The sequence below is a fragment of the Ochotona princeps genome, chromosome 3 (assembly GCF_030435755.1).
Source record: "Ochotona princeps isolate mOchPri1 chromosome 3, mOchPri1.hap1, whole genome shotgun sequence".
NCBI lineage: Eukaryota > Metazoa > Chordata > Mammalia > Lagomorpha > Ochotonidae > Ochotona > Ochotona princeps.
Window position 1 is genome coordinate 90,164,135 of NC_080834.1, and position 16,214 is coordinate 90,180,348.

General features: G+C 41.9%; 1 protein-coding gene across 1 annotated transcript in view; it reads right to left on the bottom strand.

Moving 5' to 3' along the window:
* Window positions 1-16,214, bottom strand: part of OSBPL11 (oxysterol binding protein like 11) — a 66,486-nt gene that overhangs the window by 7,123 nt on the left and 43,149 nt on the right. The window contains exons 8-11 of the mRNA XM_058662031.1: window positions 14,815-14,955; window positions 11,670-12,159; window positions 7,950-8,136; window positions 2,009-2,191 (exon numbers count right to left, since the gene is read on the bottom strand). Of these exons, the coding sequence (XP_058518014.1) occupies window positions 2,009-2,191; window positions 7,950-8,136; window positions 11,670-12,159; window positions 14,815-14,955 (1,001 nt within the window). The remainder of the gene's footprint in view (window positions 1-2,008; window positions 2,192-7,949; window positions 8,137-11,669; window positions 12,160-14,814; window positions 14,956-16,214) is intronic.

Here is a 16,214-nt window from a genome sequence, read left to right on the forward strand (position 1 = left end):
TTCCCTTCCTCTCTCTCTCTTAAGATTTATTTTTATTGGAAAGGCTGATTTACAGAGAGGAGAGTCAGAAAAGATCTTCCATTGCTGGTTCACGCCCCAAGTGACCACAATGGCCAGAACCGAGCCAGTCTGAAGCCAGAAGCCAGGTTCCCATGTGGGTGCAGGGTCCTTAGGCTTTGGGCCATCCTCTTGCTCTCCCAGGACACAAGCAGGGAGCTGGATGGGAAGCGGGGCTGCCATGATTAGAACCAGTGCCCATATGGGATCCGGTGCATTCAAGGCGAGGATGTTAGCTGCTAGGCCAGCGAGCTGGGCCCCCTAGTGGGTATTTACAGTTTTTCTATTTTTGTGATCTACCCCTTTACCTCCGCTACCTATTTCCTGTTACTAATTTGTACGAACATTTACACTTCTTGCAAACCCTTTACAACAATTTCTGCTCAGTTTAAAAATACTTGAAACTTGCTAAAATATAACTATTTCACATAATGTCATACTTTAGTGGTAGGTTTAAGAGAACCAGATCAAATCAACCCTAATCAACGGACTGATGAGGACAATGATGCAAACCGATGAGATGACCGAGGGTCACGGGTTGTTAGTAAAAAGGCTTGCATTAAGATTTGGAGTTTTGGGGCTGGCTTTTCAGCACAGAAGATTAAGCTACCACTGGTTTTTATTTTTTCCTTTGATTTTAAGATTTATTTATTTCAAAGTTAGACTTAGAGAAAGCCAAACACACACAGATGTGGGCAATTGCTTCTGGGGCTCTGCCTGCTACCTGGTGAGAGTGGCTTAGAGTGCACCTGCCTAGGGTCTGAGGCACAGCTTCCAGGCCTAACTGTGGAGCTGACCTCCAATGAGAACAGGAGGTCTAGGGGACTACGCATAGTATACGACCTCTGACCTGACCAGAAGGTCAAGGGAGATACACGTGCCTTCTAGCCAATTACTCTTTGTTGGGTGTGGGGGGAAGACTGCCAGAAGATGCCCTCCTGCACTCCCTTTCCTTAACCTTTAAAACCCTGAAATTTGTATTGAATAAACAGACATTCCTAACCAGCTTGTCCCCCGGTGGTTCCTATAGCCAAAGAACACCGTCGCCTCACCTTGGTGACATCAGGGCCTGCTGAAAGGCTGAAACCGCAAGAACAAATACACACACTTGGAAAGTGAGAGTAAGAATCTTCCTTCTATTGTTTCAATCGCCAAATGGCTGCAACCACCAGCACTGGACCATGCTGAAGTCAGGAGCTTCAACCAGGTTGCCCATGTGGGTAGGAGGGACCCAAATGATTAGGCCATTTTCCACTACTTTCCCAGGCCACTGGTTCAGAAGGGGAAAAGTTGGAACAGGTGGCAGCTCTAGATGCTATGCTGCAATGTCAGCCCCTTAAGCTGCTCCTGGTGATACGAGCATCATAGGAGTGCTGGGCAAATCCTGGGTGCTCCCTGTTCATAAGCCTGCGAAGATAGTGGAAGATGGCTCAGGTACCTGGGCTCCTTCCATTCAAGTAGAAGATCCAGATGGAGTTCCAGGCTCCGAGTTCCTGGGTCAGGTTGTGGTGGTATTAGGAGAGCAAAATCAGCAAATGAAAATCTTTCATATAAGTAGCACAAATTCTTTGAAGAACAAACAAAGCCAGGGTCTGGCATGGTAGCCTGGTGGCTAAAGTCATCATCTTGCACACTTACAGATCCCATATAGGTGCTGGTTCTAATCCCAGCAGGGCCACTTCTCATCCAGCTCCCTGCTTGTGGCCTGGGAAAGCAGTCGAGGATGGCCCAAAGCCTTGGAACCCTGAACCTGGAGGAAGTTCTAGGCTCCTGGTTTCAGATCGGCTCAGCTCTGGCCGTTACAGCCACTTGGGGAGTGAATCAGTAGATGGAAAATCTTCCTCTCTATCTCTCCTCCTCTCTGCACATATGACTTTCCAGTAAAATTCAATAAGTCTTAAAAAAAAAATCTGGAGCTTCTCTTTCCTGAATGGATGCAAGGACAACATACCTGGATTCAAAGGGATCCTGCTTCTCCAGGGGTCGGACCCTTTTCTTCGTCACGGCCAGTTTAGTCAGGTCCACGTACTTTGTCTCCCCGCTGCTGTAAGTAAACTCTAGGACACTATTCCATTCTCCCTGCACTCTGCAGACCACAGTGTTGGTGAGATTGTGCTTTACTTCAGCTGTAACCCTAAAAACAGCCAGAACAGAAAGACCACTTTCGTGAGGAGGCAGCATGTTTATTTAGCAGGATTCTAAAGACCAAAGAACACGTTGTGTGAACTGAATTAACTCAGTGTCAATCTGTCAGAGTTGGACTCTTTATATATATCATTATAGCTTCCTAGATATTTTTTCCAAGGGTTAACAATTACTAGCTATCAAATTGGAGAACTGATTACCTTAAATTATCTTTTTTTTTTTTTAAATAAAAGGCTTACTTTTAATGGAAAGGCAGATCTACAGAGAGGGGGAGACAGAGACTGATCTTGCATTTGCTGGTTCACCTCACCCTGAAATGGCCGTAATGGTCACAGCTGAGCCAATCAGAAGCTTCCTCAGGGTCTTCATGGGGCTCATTGCTCCAGATCATCTTCACCACTCTCCACACGACAGTCAGGGAGTAAGATTGTAACTGGAGCAGCTGGAACATGAACTGGCACCCACATGGGATGCGGTGACTGCATGTGGAAGACCAGCCAGTTGAGACGTTGCACCAGCCTAATCTTTAAGACACTTTCCCTAGGGTGTGGTGTGACGTCTCAATTGGTTAACATTCCCCCTGCAAGCACTGGCATCCCATATGGGTTCCGGTTCATGTCCTGGCTGCCTCATTTCCCTTTACATCCTTGCTTATGGCCTGATAAACAGTAGAGGTTGGCCTGAAGCCCTGGAACCCTGCATCCATGTGGGAGACCCAGAAGAAGCTCCTGGCTCCTGGCTCCTGGCTCCTGGCTTGGAATCAGCTCAGTTATGGCCATGGCAACCATTTGGGGAATGAATCACCAAAGGGAAATCTTTCACTCTGTCTTTGCTTCTCTCTGTAAATCTGCTTTTCTGATAAAAATAAATGAATCTAAAAAAAACTCCAACCAAACAAAAAACAAAAACACAGATGCTTTCCACAAAGTCAGCATACAGATTACATTAAAGCATGAAAACTATAAATATTTGTGTGGTTTTAAACATAGATTTATTTATTTTATTTAAAAATCAGAGTTAGAGAGAGAGGGAGAGACAGAGACAGAAATCTTCCACCTGCTGGTTCACTGCCCAAATGACTGCACTGACCAGAGCTTGGCTGATTAGAAGCTGACAGCCAAGACTTTCTTTCAGGTCTCCAGGGTCTTTCAGGGCCCGAGGACTCATAGCATCCTCATCTGTTTTCCCAGACTATAACCAGGGAGCTGGACTGGCGGGGAGTAACTGGGACTGACCCAGTGCCCACGTGGTATGCTGGTGCTGTAGGCAGAGGATTAGCATGTTTTATAAGTAGTCTAAAAATGGTACAATATTGGGCCCAGTGCGCTAGCTCAGTGGCTGAAGTCCTAGTCTTGTACAAGCCAAGAGCCCATAAGGGCACTGGTTCTATTCCTGGCAGCCTCACTTCCCATCCAGCTCCCTGCTTCTGACCTAGGAAAGCAGTCGATGACGGCCCAAAGTTTTGTGACCCTGTGCCCACATGGGAGACCCGGAAAAAGCTCCTGGCTCTTGGCTTCGGATTGGCTCAGCTCCGATCATTGCAGCCGCTTAGGGAGAGAATCATCGGGCAGAAGATCTTCCTCTCTGTCTCTCCTCCTCTCTGTATATCTGACTTTTCCAATAAAAAGAAATTAATCTTTAGAAACGATACAATGTTTAGTATAATTAACCTTTTGCCTAAAACTAGTCTTGGAGCAGGTATGGTGGTGCAGAGGGTAACGCTGCTGCCTGTGATGCTGGTATTCCATACAGATGCTAGTTCATGTCCTCACTGCTCCACTTTCATTCCAGCTCCCTGATAATGTATTTGGGGAAAGCAGCAGAAAATGGCCCAATTGTTTGAGCCCCTGTCACTCACATAGGAGACCAGATGAAGCTCCTGGTTCCTAATTTTGGCTTGGCTCAGTTGTGGACATTGTGACCAGCAATGTCCACATTAGAAATTGTGAACCAGCAATGAATGGTCTCTTTCCCTACCCTCTCTACAACCATGATCTTAAAAAAAAAAAAAAAAAAAAAATCAGACTTGTACTTTTTTTTTTTCATTTTACTTTATTTATTCATTTATTTTTTGGGATAACCTTAGTTAGTTACTTAGGGTCGGACTTGTATTTCAAATGAAGTATTTCACATTCACTGTGGGACACAGGAAATGATGGTGTCAGACCAGATAAAGATTCAAAACTGAAGGAACAGCAGTTAAAGTTTACAGTGCAATCAGTGTGTTAGCGATAGGAACTCCTCAGGATTCAATGGGTATTCCAAAAGACCAGAGCCTAACACAGCATTAGGAAACTTCCGTAAGGCATCAAAAAGAACAGCTCAGCAATTCTCCTTTAACAGAAATTCTTTCTTGTCCCACAACTCAAGTTTATGGAGATGAGATGGGACATGTGTGTGTCTGAGATTGCAAACAAGGAAAATAAAAAGGTCTCTTGATCAAATTCGCAACATCTGAATTGGACAGATTTTATTTCAATAAAGGACACAAAATACAGGTTTCCTAGACACTGTCCCCATAACTATTTGGGATGCGAGAAAACCACTGGAGAGATCAACGTACCTTTCAATAGCAAGGCTTGCATTGACTCAAACTGAAGACTTTCTCTGCTTTGTTTTTCACTAGTGGTATATATAAGAATGGCTGCCTGGAGGGTGATGGCATTTTACACAGAACTCCTGAAGAAGGCCCTGTAGTTTTAGTTACTCAGCGCCACACTGAAAGGATACATGCAACAAATTCCTTTGGAATTCGGTGCCAGGAAAAGAGTCTGTCTCTTGAAAAAGTGATAGGTTCCCTTTATCAGATGTGGGGAAGCACAGGGAGTGTCATGTTTCTTTTTACTTTAACAGATATGCCAGAACCACACTGCCCTTCTCAGGCACAGCAATCATCAATTCTAGTTTCACATTTGCTTTCTCCACCTTGTGGTTACTGTGACAGATTTCATCTGAATTACTCTACATCAGTGTTTTTTTTTTTTTTTAAAGTATTATAAATGCTTTCCAAAAACAGTACCCTGGGATCTGATAAGTGAAAGCTTCTTGAAGGTACAGCCTTATTTCTATGTATCACCACCATGCAGAAAAATACCACACACACACACACAAAAAAAACCATCCTGTAACCTAGATACACCACCCACACAGTGTACATAAGCATCTGAAAGTGACTGTGGAAACTGGGACAGGAGATGGATCAGTAAATGGAGAGCAGTTCAATAGGGTCACTTGGCTGGATCACTGATAGTTGTGGAAAACAAGGGAGTAAGGAAAGACAGGTGGAATATAAGTGCAGGCAGCAGATAACGTGTCTGCTCCAATTGCAGGTAGCAGTAAAAAACCAGGTTATGACTGAGGAGAAAGGCATAAAAGGAGACCAGAGGCGGGAGGCTACTTAAAACAGTTTATGCAAAAACAGAAATAAAGGATAGATTTACTTGTTCTTTTGAAATCTTTGCACAGCATGATATGCATTTTTGCATGAACCTTCATATGCAGACTTTGAAAAATTTTCTACTTCAAATTTATTAACTTCATTTTCCTTAGCTTTTTTTAAAAGTAATTTTTAAAATTAAAAAAGAAAAGATGTTAACAGTAAGGTTTATTTCTCATGTTAATCTTCTAAATAAGAAATGGGGTTAAACCACTGGCTTTCAAAGGAGATCAGAATGGAAAAGGTGAGGAACTTTGGCTTCACTCGAAATTATGTTTCCCAACTTTGACAATGAGTGCGTATGAATATGAGGATACAAAGGAGACAGCGAGATATGTTAGAGAAGAAAATATTAGATACATCTCTGTGATAGGAAAACCTAATGAGTGTGGTCTTGTAGATAAATAAAGGACAGCGAGAGATAAAGAAGCCAATTTAAGTAAGCAATTCAAACAATCCAGCAAATACAGTGACTGAATACATTTTTAAACGTTTACTATCTGAAATAAGGCATTCTAAAATATGAAAACCAGACATAAAAGCCAGAAAGGCCTTTGGCACACTTGCTTTTGGGTGGTGCCTTTGGAAACTCAAATCACAGGGGTAGGCCACATGTGGGTCTTCTGAAGGAAGGACAGCCCTAGCTGAGCTGCTGGCCAGCAGCCAAGATCAACTGCCTTCTACAGGGTGGGCTATCTTGTATATCCAGGACTGAGCCCTTAGATGGCTGAAGCCCAGCCAACATCTGACTACAAACACACAGAAAACAACAAGTGAGTTTTTGTTTAATATTCACTTATTTATCTATTTCTAAGGCAGAGTTACACACACACATGCACACAGAGTAAGATCCTTCATTTGCTGTTTCACTCTCCCAAGAGCTGAAATGGCCACGGCTAGGCCATTGAAGCCAGGAACATGGAACTCCATCTGGATGTCCTACATGGATTGCAGGGTCCAAAATATTTGGGACATTTTATGCTGCCTTTTCAGGCATATTAGCAGGGAACTGGAAAAGAAGTGGAGCATCCAAAACTTGAAATGGTACTCATATGGGATGCCAGTGTTGGTGGTGGTGTCTTTACCACCAACCACACCAAAAACATTTTAAAGATGTTTATTCCTGTAGTAGTTAACCAGGATACCAAAAACTGGGCACCAAGAAGAAAACAATTTTGAACAACATTGGAACAAATCAGTATTTATACATCATGGATATGGATAAATATTTTTAGAAAAGAACTGACAGGGCATGTGCCGGGATCCCATATGGGCACTACTTCATGATCCGGCAGCCTTGCTTCCCATCCTGCTCCCTGCCTGTGGCCTGGGAAACCGCATGAGGATGGCCCACAGCCTTTGGGACCCTGCACCTGCACAGGAGAGTTAGAAGAAGTTTCTGGCTCCCAGCTTCAAACCAGCCCAGCTCCGGCTGTTATGGCCATTTAGGGAGTGAGCCAGAGAATGGAAGATCTCTCTGTTTATTTTGCTTGAAAGTCAGACATACTGAGAGACAATCTAAAAAAAAAAAAAAAAAAAAAAAAGATTCAATGACATCTTCCACCCACTCAGTGGTTTGCTTCTTAAGTGCCCACAACAGGGCCTGGCATGGTAGCTTAGCAGCTAGATTTCTCGCCTTGCATGCACCAAGATCCCATACAGGCGCGGGTTCACGTCCTGGCTGCTGCACTTCCCATCCAGCTTCCTCTAATGGCCTGGGAAAGCAGCAGAGGATGGCCCAAAGCCTTGGGACCCTGCACCCAATTGGGAAACCGGAGGAGGCTCCTGACTTCAGCTTGGCTCAGTTCTGGCCGTTGCAGCCACTGGGGAGTGAACCAGCAGATGGAAGATCTTTTTCTCTGTTTCTCCTTCTGTGAATTTGACTTTCCAATAGAAATAAATAAATCCTCAAACAAACAAACAAACAAACAAAAATGCCCATAACAGCCATAACTGGGCTAGGCTGAAGCCAGAAACCTAGCACTCAATTCCTGTGTGAGTGGTGAGCATCCAAATCCTTGAGCTGTCATCTGCTCCCTCCAAAGATGCATATTAACATGACTTCAAGTGAAGGAATCAAGACCCAAACCAGCCACTCTGGCTGTAGCGTTCCAAGTGGCGCTTTAATCACTGCAATAGGTGACTTGCCTTAGAAAATAAAGTGTATTAAACAAACAAACACAAATATCCATAAATAAAAATCCAATCCCATTTGGGTTAAAAAATAAAGAAAAAAGCAGACAGAATACAGAGTTATAGCACAGGATTGTATTGTAAGAATAAGGGCCAGACTGCTTTAAAATGTTCTTACCGGTGCAGCTTGCCACCGTAAAATGGCTTCGTGTGAAAAGTGATGCTGGCTGAATAGCCAGATTTTGCACAGTTGACACTGACTTTGCCACCCAATTCCACCCAAGGAACGGTTAGAATTGACCGAGCATAAGCACAAGGCAGAGAAAATGTATACTCTTCTCCATGCTCCAATAGACTGAGGACACCTGAACATGGAAACATGAGAACAGGTTAACATCTTTTTAAAGATAAAGTCATAAAAACAAAAACTTTAAAAATCTATTTTTCCTAACTAGAACATTAATATCATCATTTTGCTTAGTTTTTAATTAGTATGTGACTGATTTCATTATTAAATACATTCAACATTTCCCGGTAACAGTGAGTTGGGGTTACTTTCACCAGGACTTTGCTACCTTTTCAGTTCATGCATTCAGCAAATGTTACACTGGAAACACTCCAAGGGCTCCTAATAATGCTTCTAAAACTAAAATGAAGACTTAATCTAAGACAGCATAACAGGAAAGGTGCTTTTCATTCCAGTAGAAATATACTAAAGAAGAAAAAGATGCACTTCTATCATAGAAACTATGATCATAGTAATAGCTTTATTTGCTACAGTTATTGAATTATTTAAAGTAAAGCTTCAAGAGTTACGAGTCTAAGTGTGGTTTCTAATTATTCTGATGGGGTATGTCATGCTATATTAAAGATGATTAAAAACATACAGAAAGAGGATTGCAATAATCTGTAATCAATCAATATGAGATAATCCAAAGACACTGATCTACACAAGTAATCCTTTATTACATGTGTTGAATTAGATGTGTATTACTAGCCTGAACCCTTCTTCAAAAAATGTTATTTTATTCTGAAAGACAAATTTAGAGAGAAATAGAGAAGGTGGGAGGAAGGCGGAGCAAGACAGAGAGAAAAAAGCTTCCAAGTGTTGGTTCACTCCCCAGATGGCTGCAAAAGGCAGGGCTCAGCCAATCCAAAGCTGGGAGCTTCTTCAGGGAAGCCATCCTCCCTCCATTGCTTTCCTAAGCCATAAGCATGGAGCTGAGTCAGAGCAGTCACTAGAATCAGCATCCATAAGGGATGCTGGCGCCACGGCAGAGACTTGGCCGACTATACCCACAGTGCTGGCCCTTTGTCTGAACTCAGGATACTACTCTACTAAGTACTTTCAAAAAAGTTTTAAAATTCATTTGAAGGGCAGAAAGACGCAAAGAGAAGGAGAGAAAGGATGGGAAGATAGAGGGGATGGAGGAGAGAGCGGGCAAGAGAGAGGGGAAAAGGGAGAGAGGAAGCTAGCTTTTATCCGTTGGCTCACCCCCAAATGGCTGCAATGGCCAGGACTGGTCCAGATTGAAACCAAGGGACAGGAGTTTCATCTGGGCCTCCCATGAGGGTGGCAGTGGCTCAAGCACTTGATCTATTCTTCACTACTTACCCAGGTACATTAATAGGGAACTAGATCGGAAGTGGAGCAGCTAAGACACAATGCTGGTCTCAAATGTTTTGTTTTATTTTTAAAACTAATAACATACGAGAACTTTTTGATGTTTTCCAAGTTGCAATTAACTTGAACTACTATTTGGAAATTATTCAGACAAATCACAATGGAACTTAAAAATGGAGGATACTGCAAAGGAGGGTGAATTTTTTTGTTTTCTTCACAGCTACAATAACACAATCTAAAAACATTAGAGGAACAAGCTTAATCATAACATAGTTATGTTCCAAGTTAATACACAGAGCAGTTTCTTGTATTCGAGTTTTTCTTCTGTGAGAGTGGAGAAAAGGTGGCCAACAGGTTGTATTAGGTTCATGAAATCAACTGTCCTGGCTCTGCCAAGGCAACCACAGGTAAGACAGGAAATTCAGTAACTCTAAGGCAGGCTATTTTTTATTTTAAAGATTTATTTACTTTTATTGGAAAGGCAGAGTTACAGTGAAGAAACAACAGAGAGAAATTTTCCATGTGTTGATTCACTCTCAAATAGCTACAATTGCTAGAGCTGAGCCAGTACAAAGCCAGGAGCCAGGAGTTTCTTCCAGGTCTCCCAAGTGGGTGCAAGGGCTCAAAGCCTTGTGTCAGCCTCCGTTGCCTTTCCAGGCCATTATCAGGGAGCTGGATCAGAAGTGGAGCTTCTGGGACTCAAACTGGCATACATATGCGATGGTAACACTGCAGGCACAGGCTGCATGAGGCTGGAGCACACAGCAGGCTAACCTTAAAGCTGATGATCTTATGTGGCTTGTGAATGATGTTATGAATGTTCAAATGGTCCTTAGTAGAAATAAAGGTTTCCCATCTCTGCTGTCAAATTAATACAGTGAGGTTTTTTTATTCACTACATTTTGCTAACTCTTCTATGATGATTTCTGATGTGCAGGTATGTGTTTGCATTTTACATCCTTGGCCCCAAGACACAGCATTTTCTAAAACTATTTTTCACAACTTTTGATGATACAAAGTTGGGCAATGCATTTTTAAAATATTCTGAGACTGCAAATAAAATGTAAGAATGAAACTGACATCTTCTGATTTAATTACTGCTTTTAGCTCTCATTTATACTCCTGTGAAAGAGTCTCTATTTTTTATCTGTTGATTATTAGTGGAATATTAAGCCTGTGATATACAATATTGAAATCATGTGATTGATTGTAAAAATTAACAGGAAAAAAGAGGAAGAAAGAAGGGGGGATTGTAGGAATGGGGGAAGTATGGTTATCTTCTTAGAACTGTATCTATAAGGGGCTGGCGCTACAGCGCAGCCTGTTAACCCCCTGCCTGTGATGCCAGCATCCCATATGGGCACTGATTTAAGTCCTGGCTATTCCATTTCTGATCCAGCTCCCAGCTTATGACCTGAGAAAGCATTAGGGGGATGGCCCAGGGCCTTGGGTTCCTGTATCCACATGGAATATCCAGATGTTCGCAGCTTCTGGCTTGGACAGGCCTACCTCTGGCTGTCGTAATTATTTGAGGAGTGAGCCAGGGAATGGAAAATATCTTTCTATTTCTTTTTCTCTGCAACTTTGCCTTTCCAATAAAATACATAAATCTCTAAAAAACTGTATCTATGAAGTATACTAAACCTGTTCTCTCTATATTAATAACAGTTATATATAAAAAGGACATTCTATGTAATAGCTGATAAGGGAATATGTGACAGGCAGTGGTTATCTACAAGACATTTTCTGATGCAGGGTTTTTCTCAACAACAGATATTTATAATCTTAAAGTCCAAAATAGAGGGAAATGACTAAATAACAGATTGCAAATACATTTCACATAATGTTAAACTGTCAGTAAAATGGCTTTACCAATGACATGGGAAATGAACAGAGCAATAAACAAGAATTAATCCTACTTATATATAGTATGAATGTACACGCAATGAAGAAATATAAAATTCTAGCTAAAATTACTCATCTCTGCATGAAGGGATTTTATTTTCTCTTTTATACTTTTTTTGGCTTTCCAAATTTTCAGAGATAAAAATATTTTACACAGCAGGAAAAAAAGCCACACTTTAAAAGGAGAATTTGCATCAGTTCACAGACGCTAGCTGGACTCTCCAGCATGCTGCCTGGAACATTATAGGTTTCAAAACAGCAGTACTGACATAACATGTCACTCTTAGAGTTAATATCGATTTGGCTCCCTCAAATTTAAGATTCTGCTTTAGCATTAATTAAAAACGGGAGAACAATTTTTCTACTTACCTTCTCCAACCATGGTCACGCCTATGGACATGCCTAAGAATTTGCTCTTAGTCCAGACATGAGCATTTACACACATCTTCCTCTCTGCACATTCTGCATAAAAACCCGAGACTGGTGGGTGATGGGAGACTTGCTCGGCAACAAATCTGACCGTGTAACTGTCCGAGCCCACCTGGCTCCCAGGCTCGTCTGGTGGCAGAGTGTGACTGGGGGCTGCCTGAGCGGAAGCGCTGCTGGAGGTGACCCCACTTCTTGGCATCCTCCAGGAGCAGTGGAACGTCTCTCCGATGATGGGATTGTATGGTTTCTTAGCAATGGCTCCCTTCCGGCCTTCATGAAATGAGGTAAGGTAGTACTCCACAAAGCGAATCATTCTGTCCTCGGGAGTGGCTCCATTGGTGATGGCTACGAACATGTCAGGATGAGACATAAAGTCTGCATACATTTCCAGCAAGGATCGTTTCTCCAGTATAAACGTAGGAAGCACCACCTAAAAGAGCAATAACAGAAATCAGTAACAGGGTAAATGCAACCCATACTTTGGACAAGTTTTTTCTCTTAATATGTATTTGAAAGGCAGAGCGATACACAGAGGTAGATACATACTACTTGTAATCCTAATCTGTTCAAGGATAGCAAATATCAAGCTCACTGTAACACCAATCACTCATATGACTTACTCATCTTAATTCACAACAGTCTCCTCTGAATCAATATAAAAATATTTTACAACAGAAATAATACCTATTTCAAATATTGGAGCTAGAAAAAAGATGGCAGGTTAATGAAACTCTTTGTTAATTTCTAAAACGTCTGCTTCTTAGCAGGCTTTCGATTCAGTCCATTCACTTTAAAATCCTCTAATAAAACACAGCAAAAATAAATGTGTTCTTGACTTTTAAGTAAAGGGAAAATGCATTCTACTTGTTACATTTTCAAGTGAATGAGAAACAAGTTTCTTTTCTTTTTTGTATAAACATATATTTTTATTGCATTTCATTTTATAACAGCGTTTCTTAGGCTCTGATGTTCCCCCATCCCCTCCCCATGCCCCCCCCCCCATGGTGGACTGCTCCACCTTATTGCAGTGTTACAGTTCAAATCTAGTCTCATTTCTTTCAATGCAAGCATGTGCCATGCATAGAGTCCAGTGTCTTATTGTCCAGCTCAGTTCAACAGTTTCTTGGGGAAACCAACTCTGGTTTGAAGACATAGCTGGCAGAATATCATTCCGTCCAATTAAATGCCATAACATAACATCAACAACAGGAGAAACAAGTTTCTACTCAATACTTTCATTATCTTCAAATGACCCCATAAACTTCCATTTGAAGACTCTAAAATCAATTTCAAAATAGCACATTAATGCAAAATTGTGTCACTAGTAATTTAAAGCAGACAATCCCACAGAAATTAAATCTGTCATATACGGGTTATGAAGCTGCTTCTTTTTAAAATTAATATCACAGAAATCAGATGCAAATGGGAGAGTGCTGGCATTATGGTGTACCAGCTTAAGCTGTTGTCTGTGATGCCAGCATGCCATATGAGCACTGGCTTTTCCACTTCCATTCCAGCTCCCTGTTAATGTTCCTGAGAAAGCAATGGAGGGGATCAGGTACTCGGGCCCCTGAACCCAACTGGAGACCTGTAAGAAGCTCCTGGTTGTGACCTGGCCCAACCCCAGCCATTGTGGCCATTTGGGGAGTGAACTAGTGGGTGGAAGATCTCTCTCTCTCTCTGTTTATTCCTTTCTTCTGAAGAAAAGGGTGTAATCCTAGGAAAGCATGAGAGATATTAACACTTGCATTGTACGTGTCCTTGCTACTTGGTACTCCCAGGGATATTATCTATACCAAGAGTCACTAGGTTCTTGGTAAACAGCCACATAGTGAATGTTTTCAGCTATGTGGGCATAGCTCTCTCTTGTAGCTACTTTAGTTCTTTGGTTTTTATTTTATAAAAGCGGCACAGGAGTCCAATTAGCTAATCTTCCACCTGCAAGCACTGGGATCTCATATGGGCACCTGTTCGTGTCCTAGCTATTTCACTTCACATCCAGCAGTGCAGGATGGCTCAAATCAATGGGCCCTGCACCCGTGTGGGAGACCTGGAAGCAGCTCTGGGTCCTGGCTTCAGATCAGCTCAGTTCCGGCTCTCGCAGCCATTTGGGAAGTGAGCCAAAGGATGGAAGGTCTTTTTCAGTCTCTGTCTCTTCTTCTCTCTGTGTAAATCTGCCTTTCCAATAGAAATAAATAAATGTGAAAAAAAAAAATGATACAACTTAGGATATCCAAATCTCACATTGGAGTGCTTAAGTTATATGGTCTAGTTTCAGGTCTTTCTATAAGTTTGCCTTTCCAATCAAAATAAATAAATCTAAAAAAAAAAAAATACCACTTAGGGGGCCTGGCATAGTAGCTCAGCGGCTAAAGCCCTTGCCTTGCATGCGCCGGGATCTGGTATAGGTGCCAGTTCATATGCTGGCTCTCCTGCTTCCCATCCAGCTCCCTGCTTGTGGCCTGGGAAAGCAGTCAAGGATGGCCCAAAGCTTTGGGACCCTGCATCCACGTGGGAGACTCGGAAGAGGTTCCTGGCTTCAGATCGGCTCAGCTCCAACCATTGTGGCCACTTGCAGAGTGAATCAACAGATGGAAGATCTTCCTCTCTGTCTCTCCTCCTCTCTGTATATCTGACTTCCCAATAAAAATATAAAAAGAAGAAAATAAATCTTAAAAATATAATAAAAAATTAAAAAATAAATCACTTAAGATATCTAAATCCCATACTGGAGTGCCTAAGTAACATGGTCTAGTCCCAGGACCTGCTCCTAACTTCAGCTCCTAACTCAGCTTCCGGCTGATACACACTCTCCTGAAAGTCAGCAGGTGATGGCTCAAGCATCTGGTTCTTGCCACCAGACACTACATGGGAGATCTGAATTGATTTCTGTCCTTCAGGCCTTAGCCTGGCCCAACTCTAGCTTTGCAGGCATTTGGGAAGTAAGCTTGTGCATGACAAATCTCTGTCTCCCTTTCAAATAAATTAAATAAATCAAAAAAGAATAAATCTCCTGATAGCATTAGTGGTAATGGTTACAGTCCTGATGTACCAATCGCTACTGCCAGCTCATCGCATTACTTACTCTTGTTAAGTCCATGCCCAGCTTGAGCTGGGACAAAAGATGTAGAATAACACTTCGTTGTTCTTCCACAGCTCCCAGGTCATCTTCCTTGTTGTCACCTGTATCTTCTATCTCATCATCAGCATTTATCTCCTCAGGTTCCTTGATGCAGAACAAAGCAAAAGTCTAGTGGCATAAGTACGCATTAATGTACAAGAATAAAAGCATTAACATTAGACTTACATTCATATCGGGCCTTGATAGATAAAAGATTGGGGAAAAGTCCTCTGAAAATATGAGGGTCTCCAAAAAGTTTATGGAAAATACATATTATAGAAAACTGCCTAGATTCAAAGCTTTTTAGCACCAAAACACACTTCATTTGCCAAGGAGTAAACAGCCTTCAATGAGGCCATTATGGCTGACACTGAATATATTGTGGTTCTGTCATAAAAATCACAAACACAGATACTTTATGAAAACTGGAGTTCTCAGAATGTCTCATCTGAATCTCTGTATGGGTTATCATCAACTGTAGGTCAAGTCCAAGTTGCTGTTGCTTCTTTTAAAGTTTTATTTTATTTTATATGAGTGACATAGAAAGGGAGAAACACTCCTCTTATGGCTACAATGGCTAGGGTTGGGCTAGGCCAAAGTCAGGACTCTGGAATTCCATCCAGGTCTCACACGTGGGAGTCCAAGCACTTGGACCTTTTCCCAGCCATGTTAGCAGACAGTGGATGGGAAGTGAATCAGCCAGGACTCAAACCAAGGCTCTAATTTGGGGTGTTGACATTGCACGGTAGGAGCTTAACTTGCTATGCTGTAACAGTGGACCAAGTTCAAACTGTTTCAGAAAAAAAATTGGGGGCAGAAGGGGGTGGCGCTGTGGGTCAACAGGCTAGTTTCACCCTGTGGAACCAGCATCACATGTGGGCACCGGTTCATGACGCAGCTGCTCCACTTCTGATCCAGCTCTCCTCTAATGGCCTGGGAAAGCAGCAGAAGGTGGCCCAAAGCCTTGGGACCCTGTGCCCACATGGGAGACCTGGAAGAAGCTCCTGGCTCCTGGCTTCAGATCAGCTCAGCTCTGGCTACTGTGGCTGTTGTAGCCATTTGGAGAGTGAACCAGTGGACGGAAGCTCTTTCTCCCTCTCTCTCCCTCCTCTCTCTTTAAATCTGCCTTTTCAATAAAAACAAATATTTTTTAAATAAAAATAAATCTTCAAATAAAAGTAAATAAATCTTTACTTGAGTAATTCTTGGTATTATGATATTTTTAAATAAAAATAAATCTTCAAATAAAAGTAAATAAATTTTTACTTGAGTAATTCTTGGTATTATGATAGGTTTTTAAGTTATGAGGACTTTAAGAAGAAAAATTTTTAAAAAGATTTATTTTACTTTTATTTGAAAGGCAG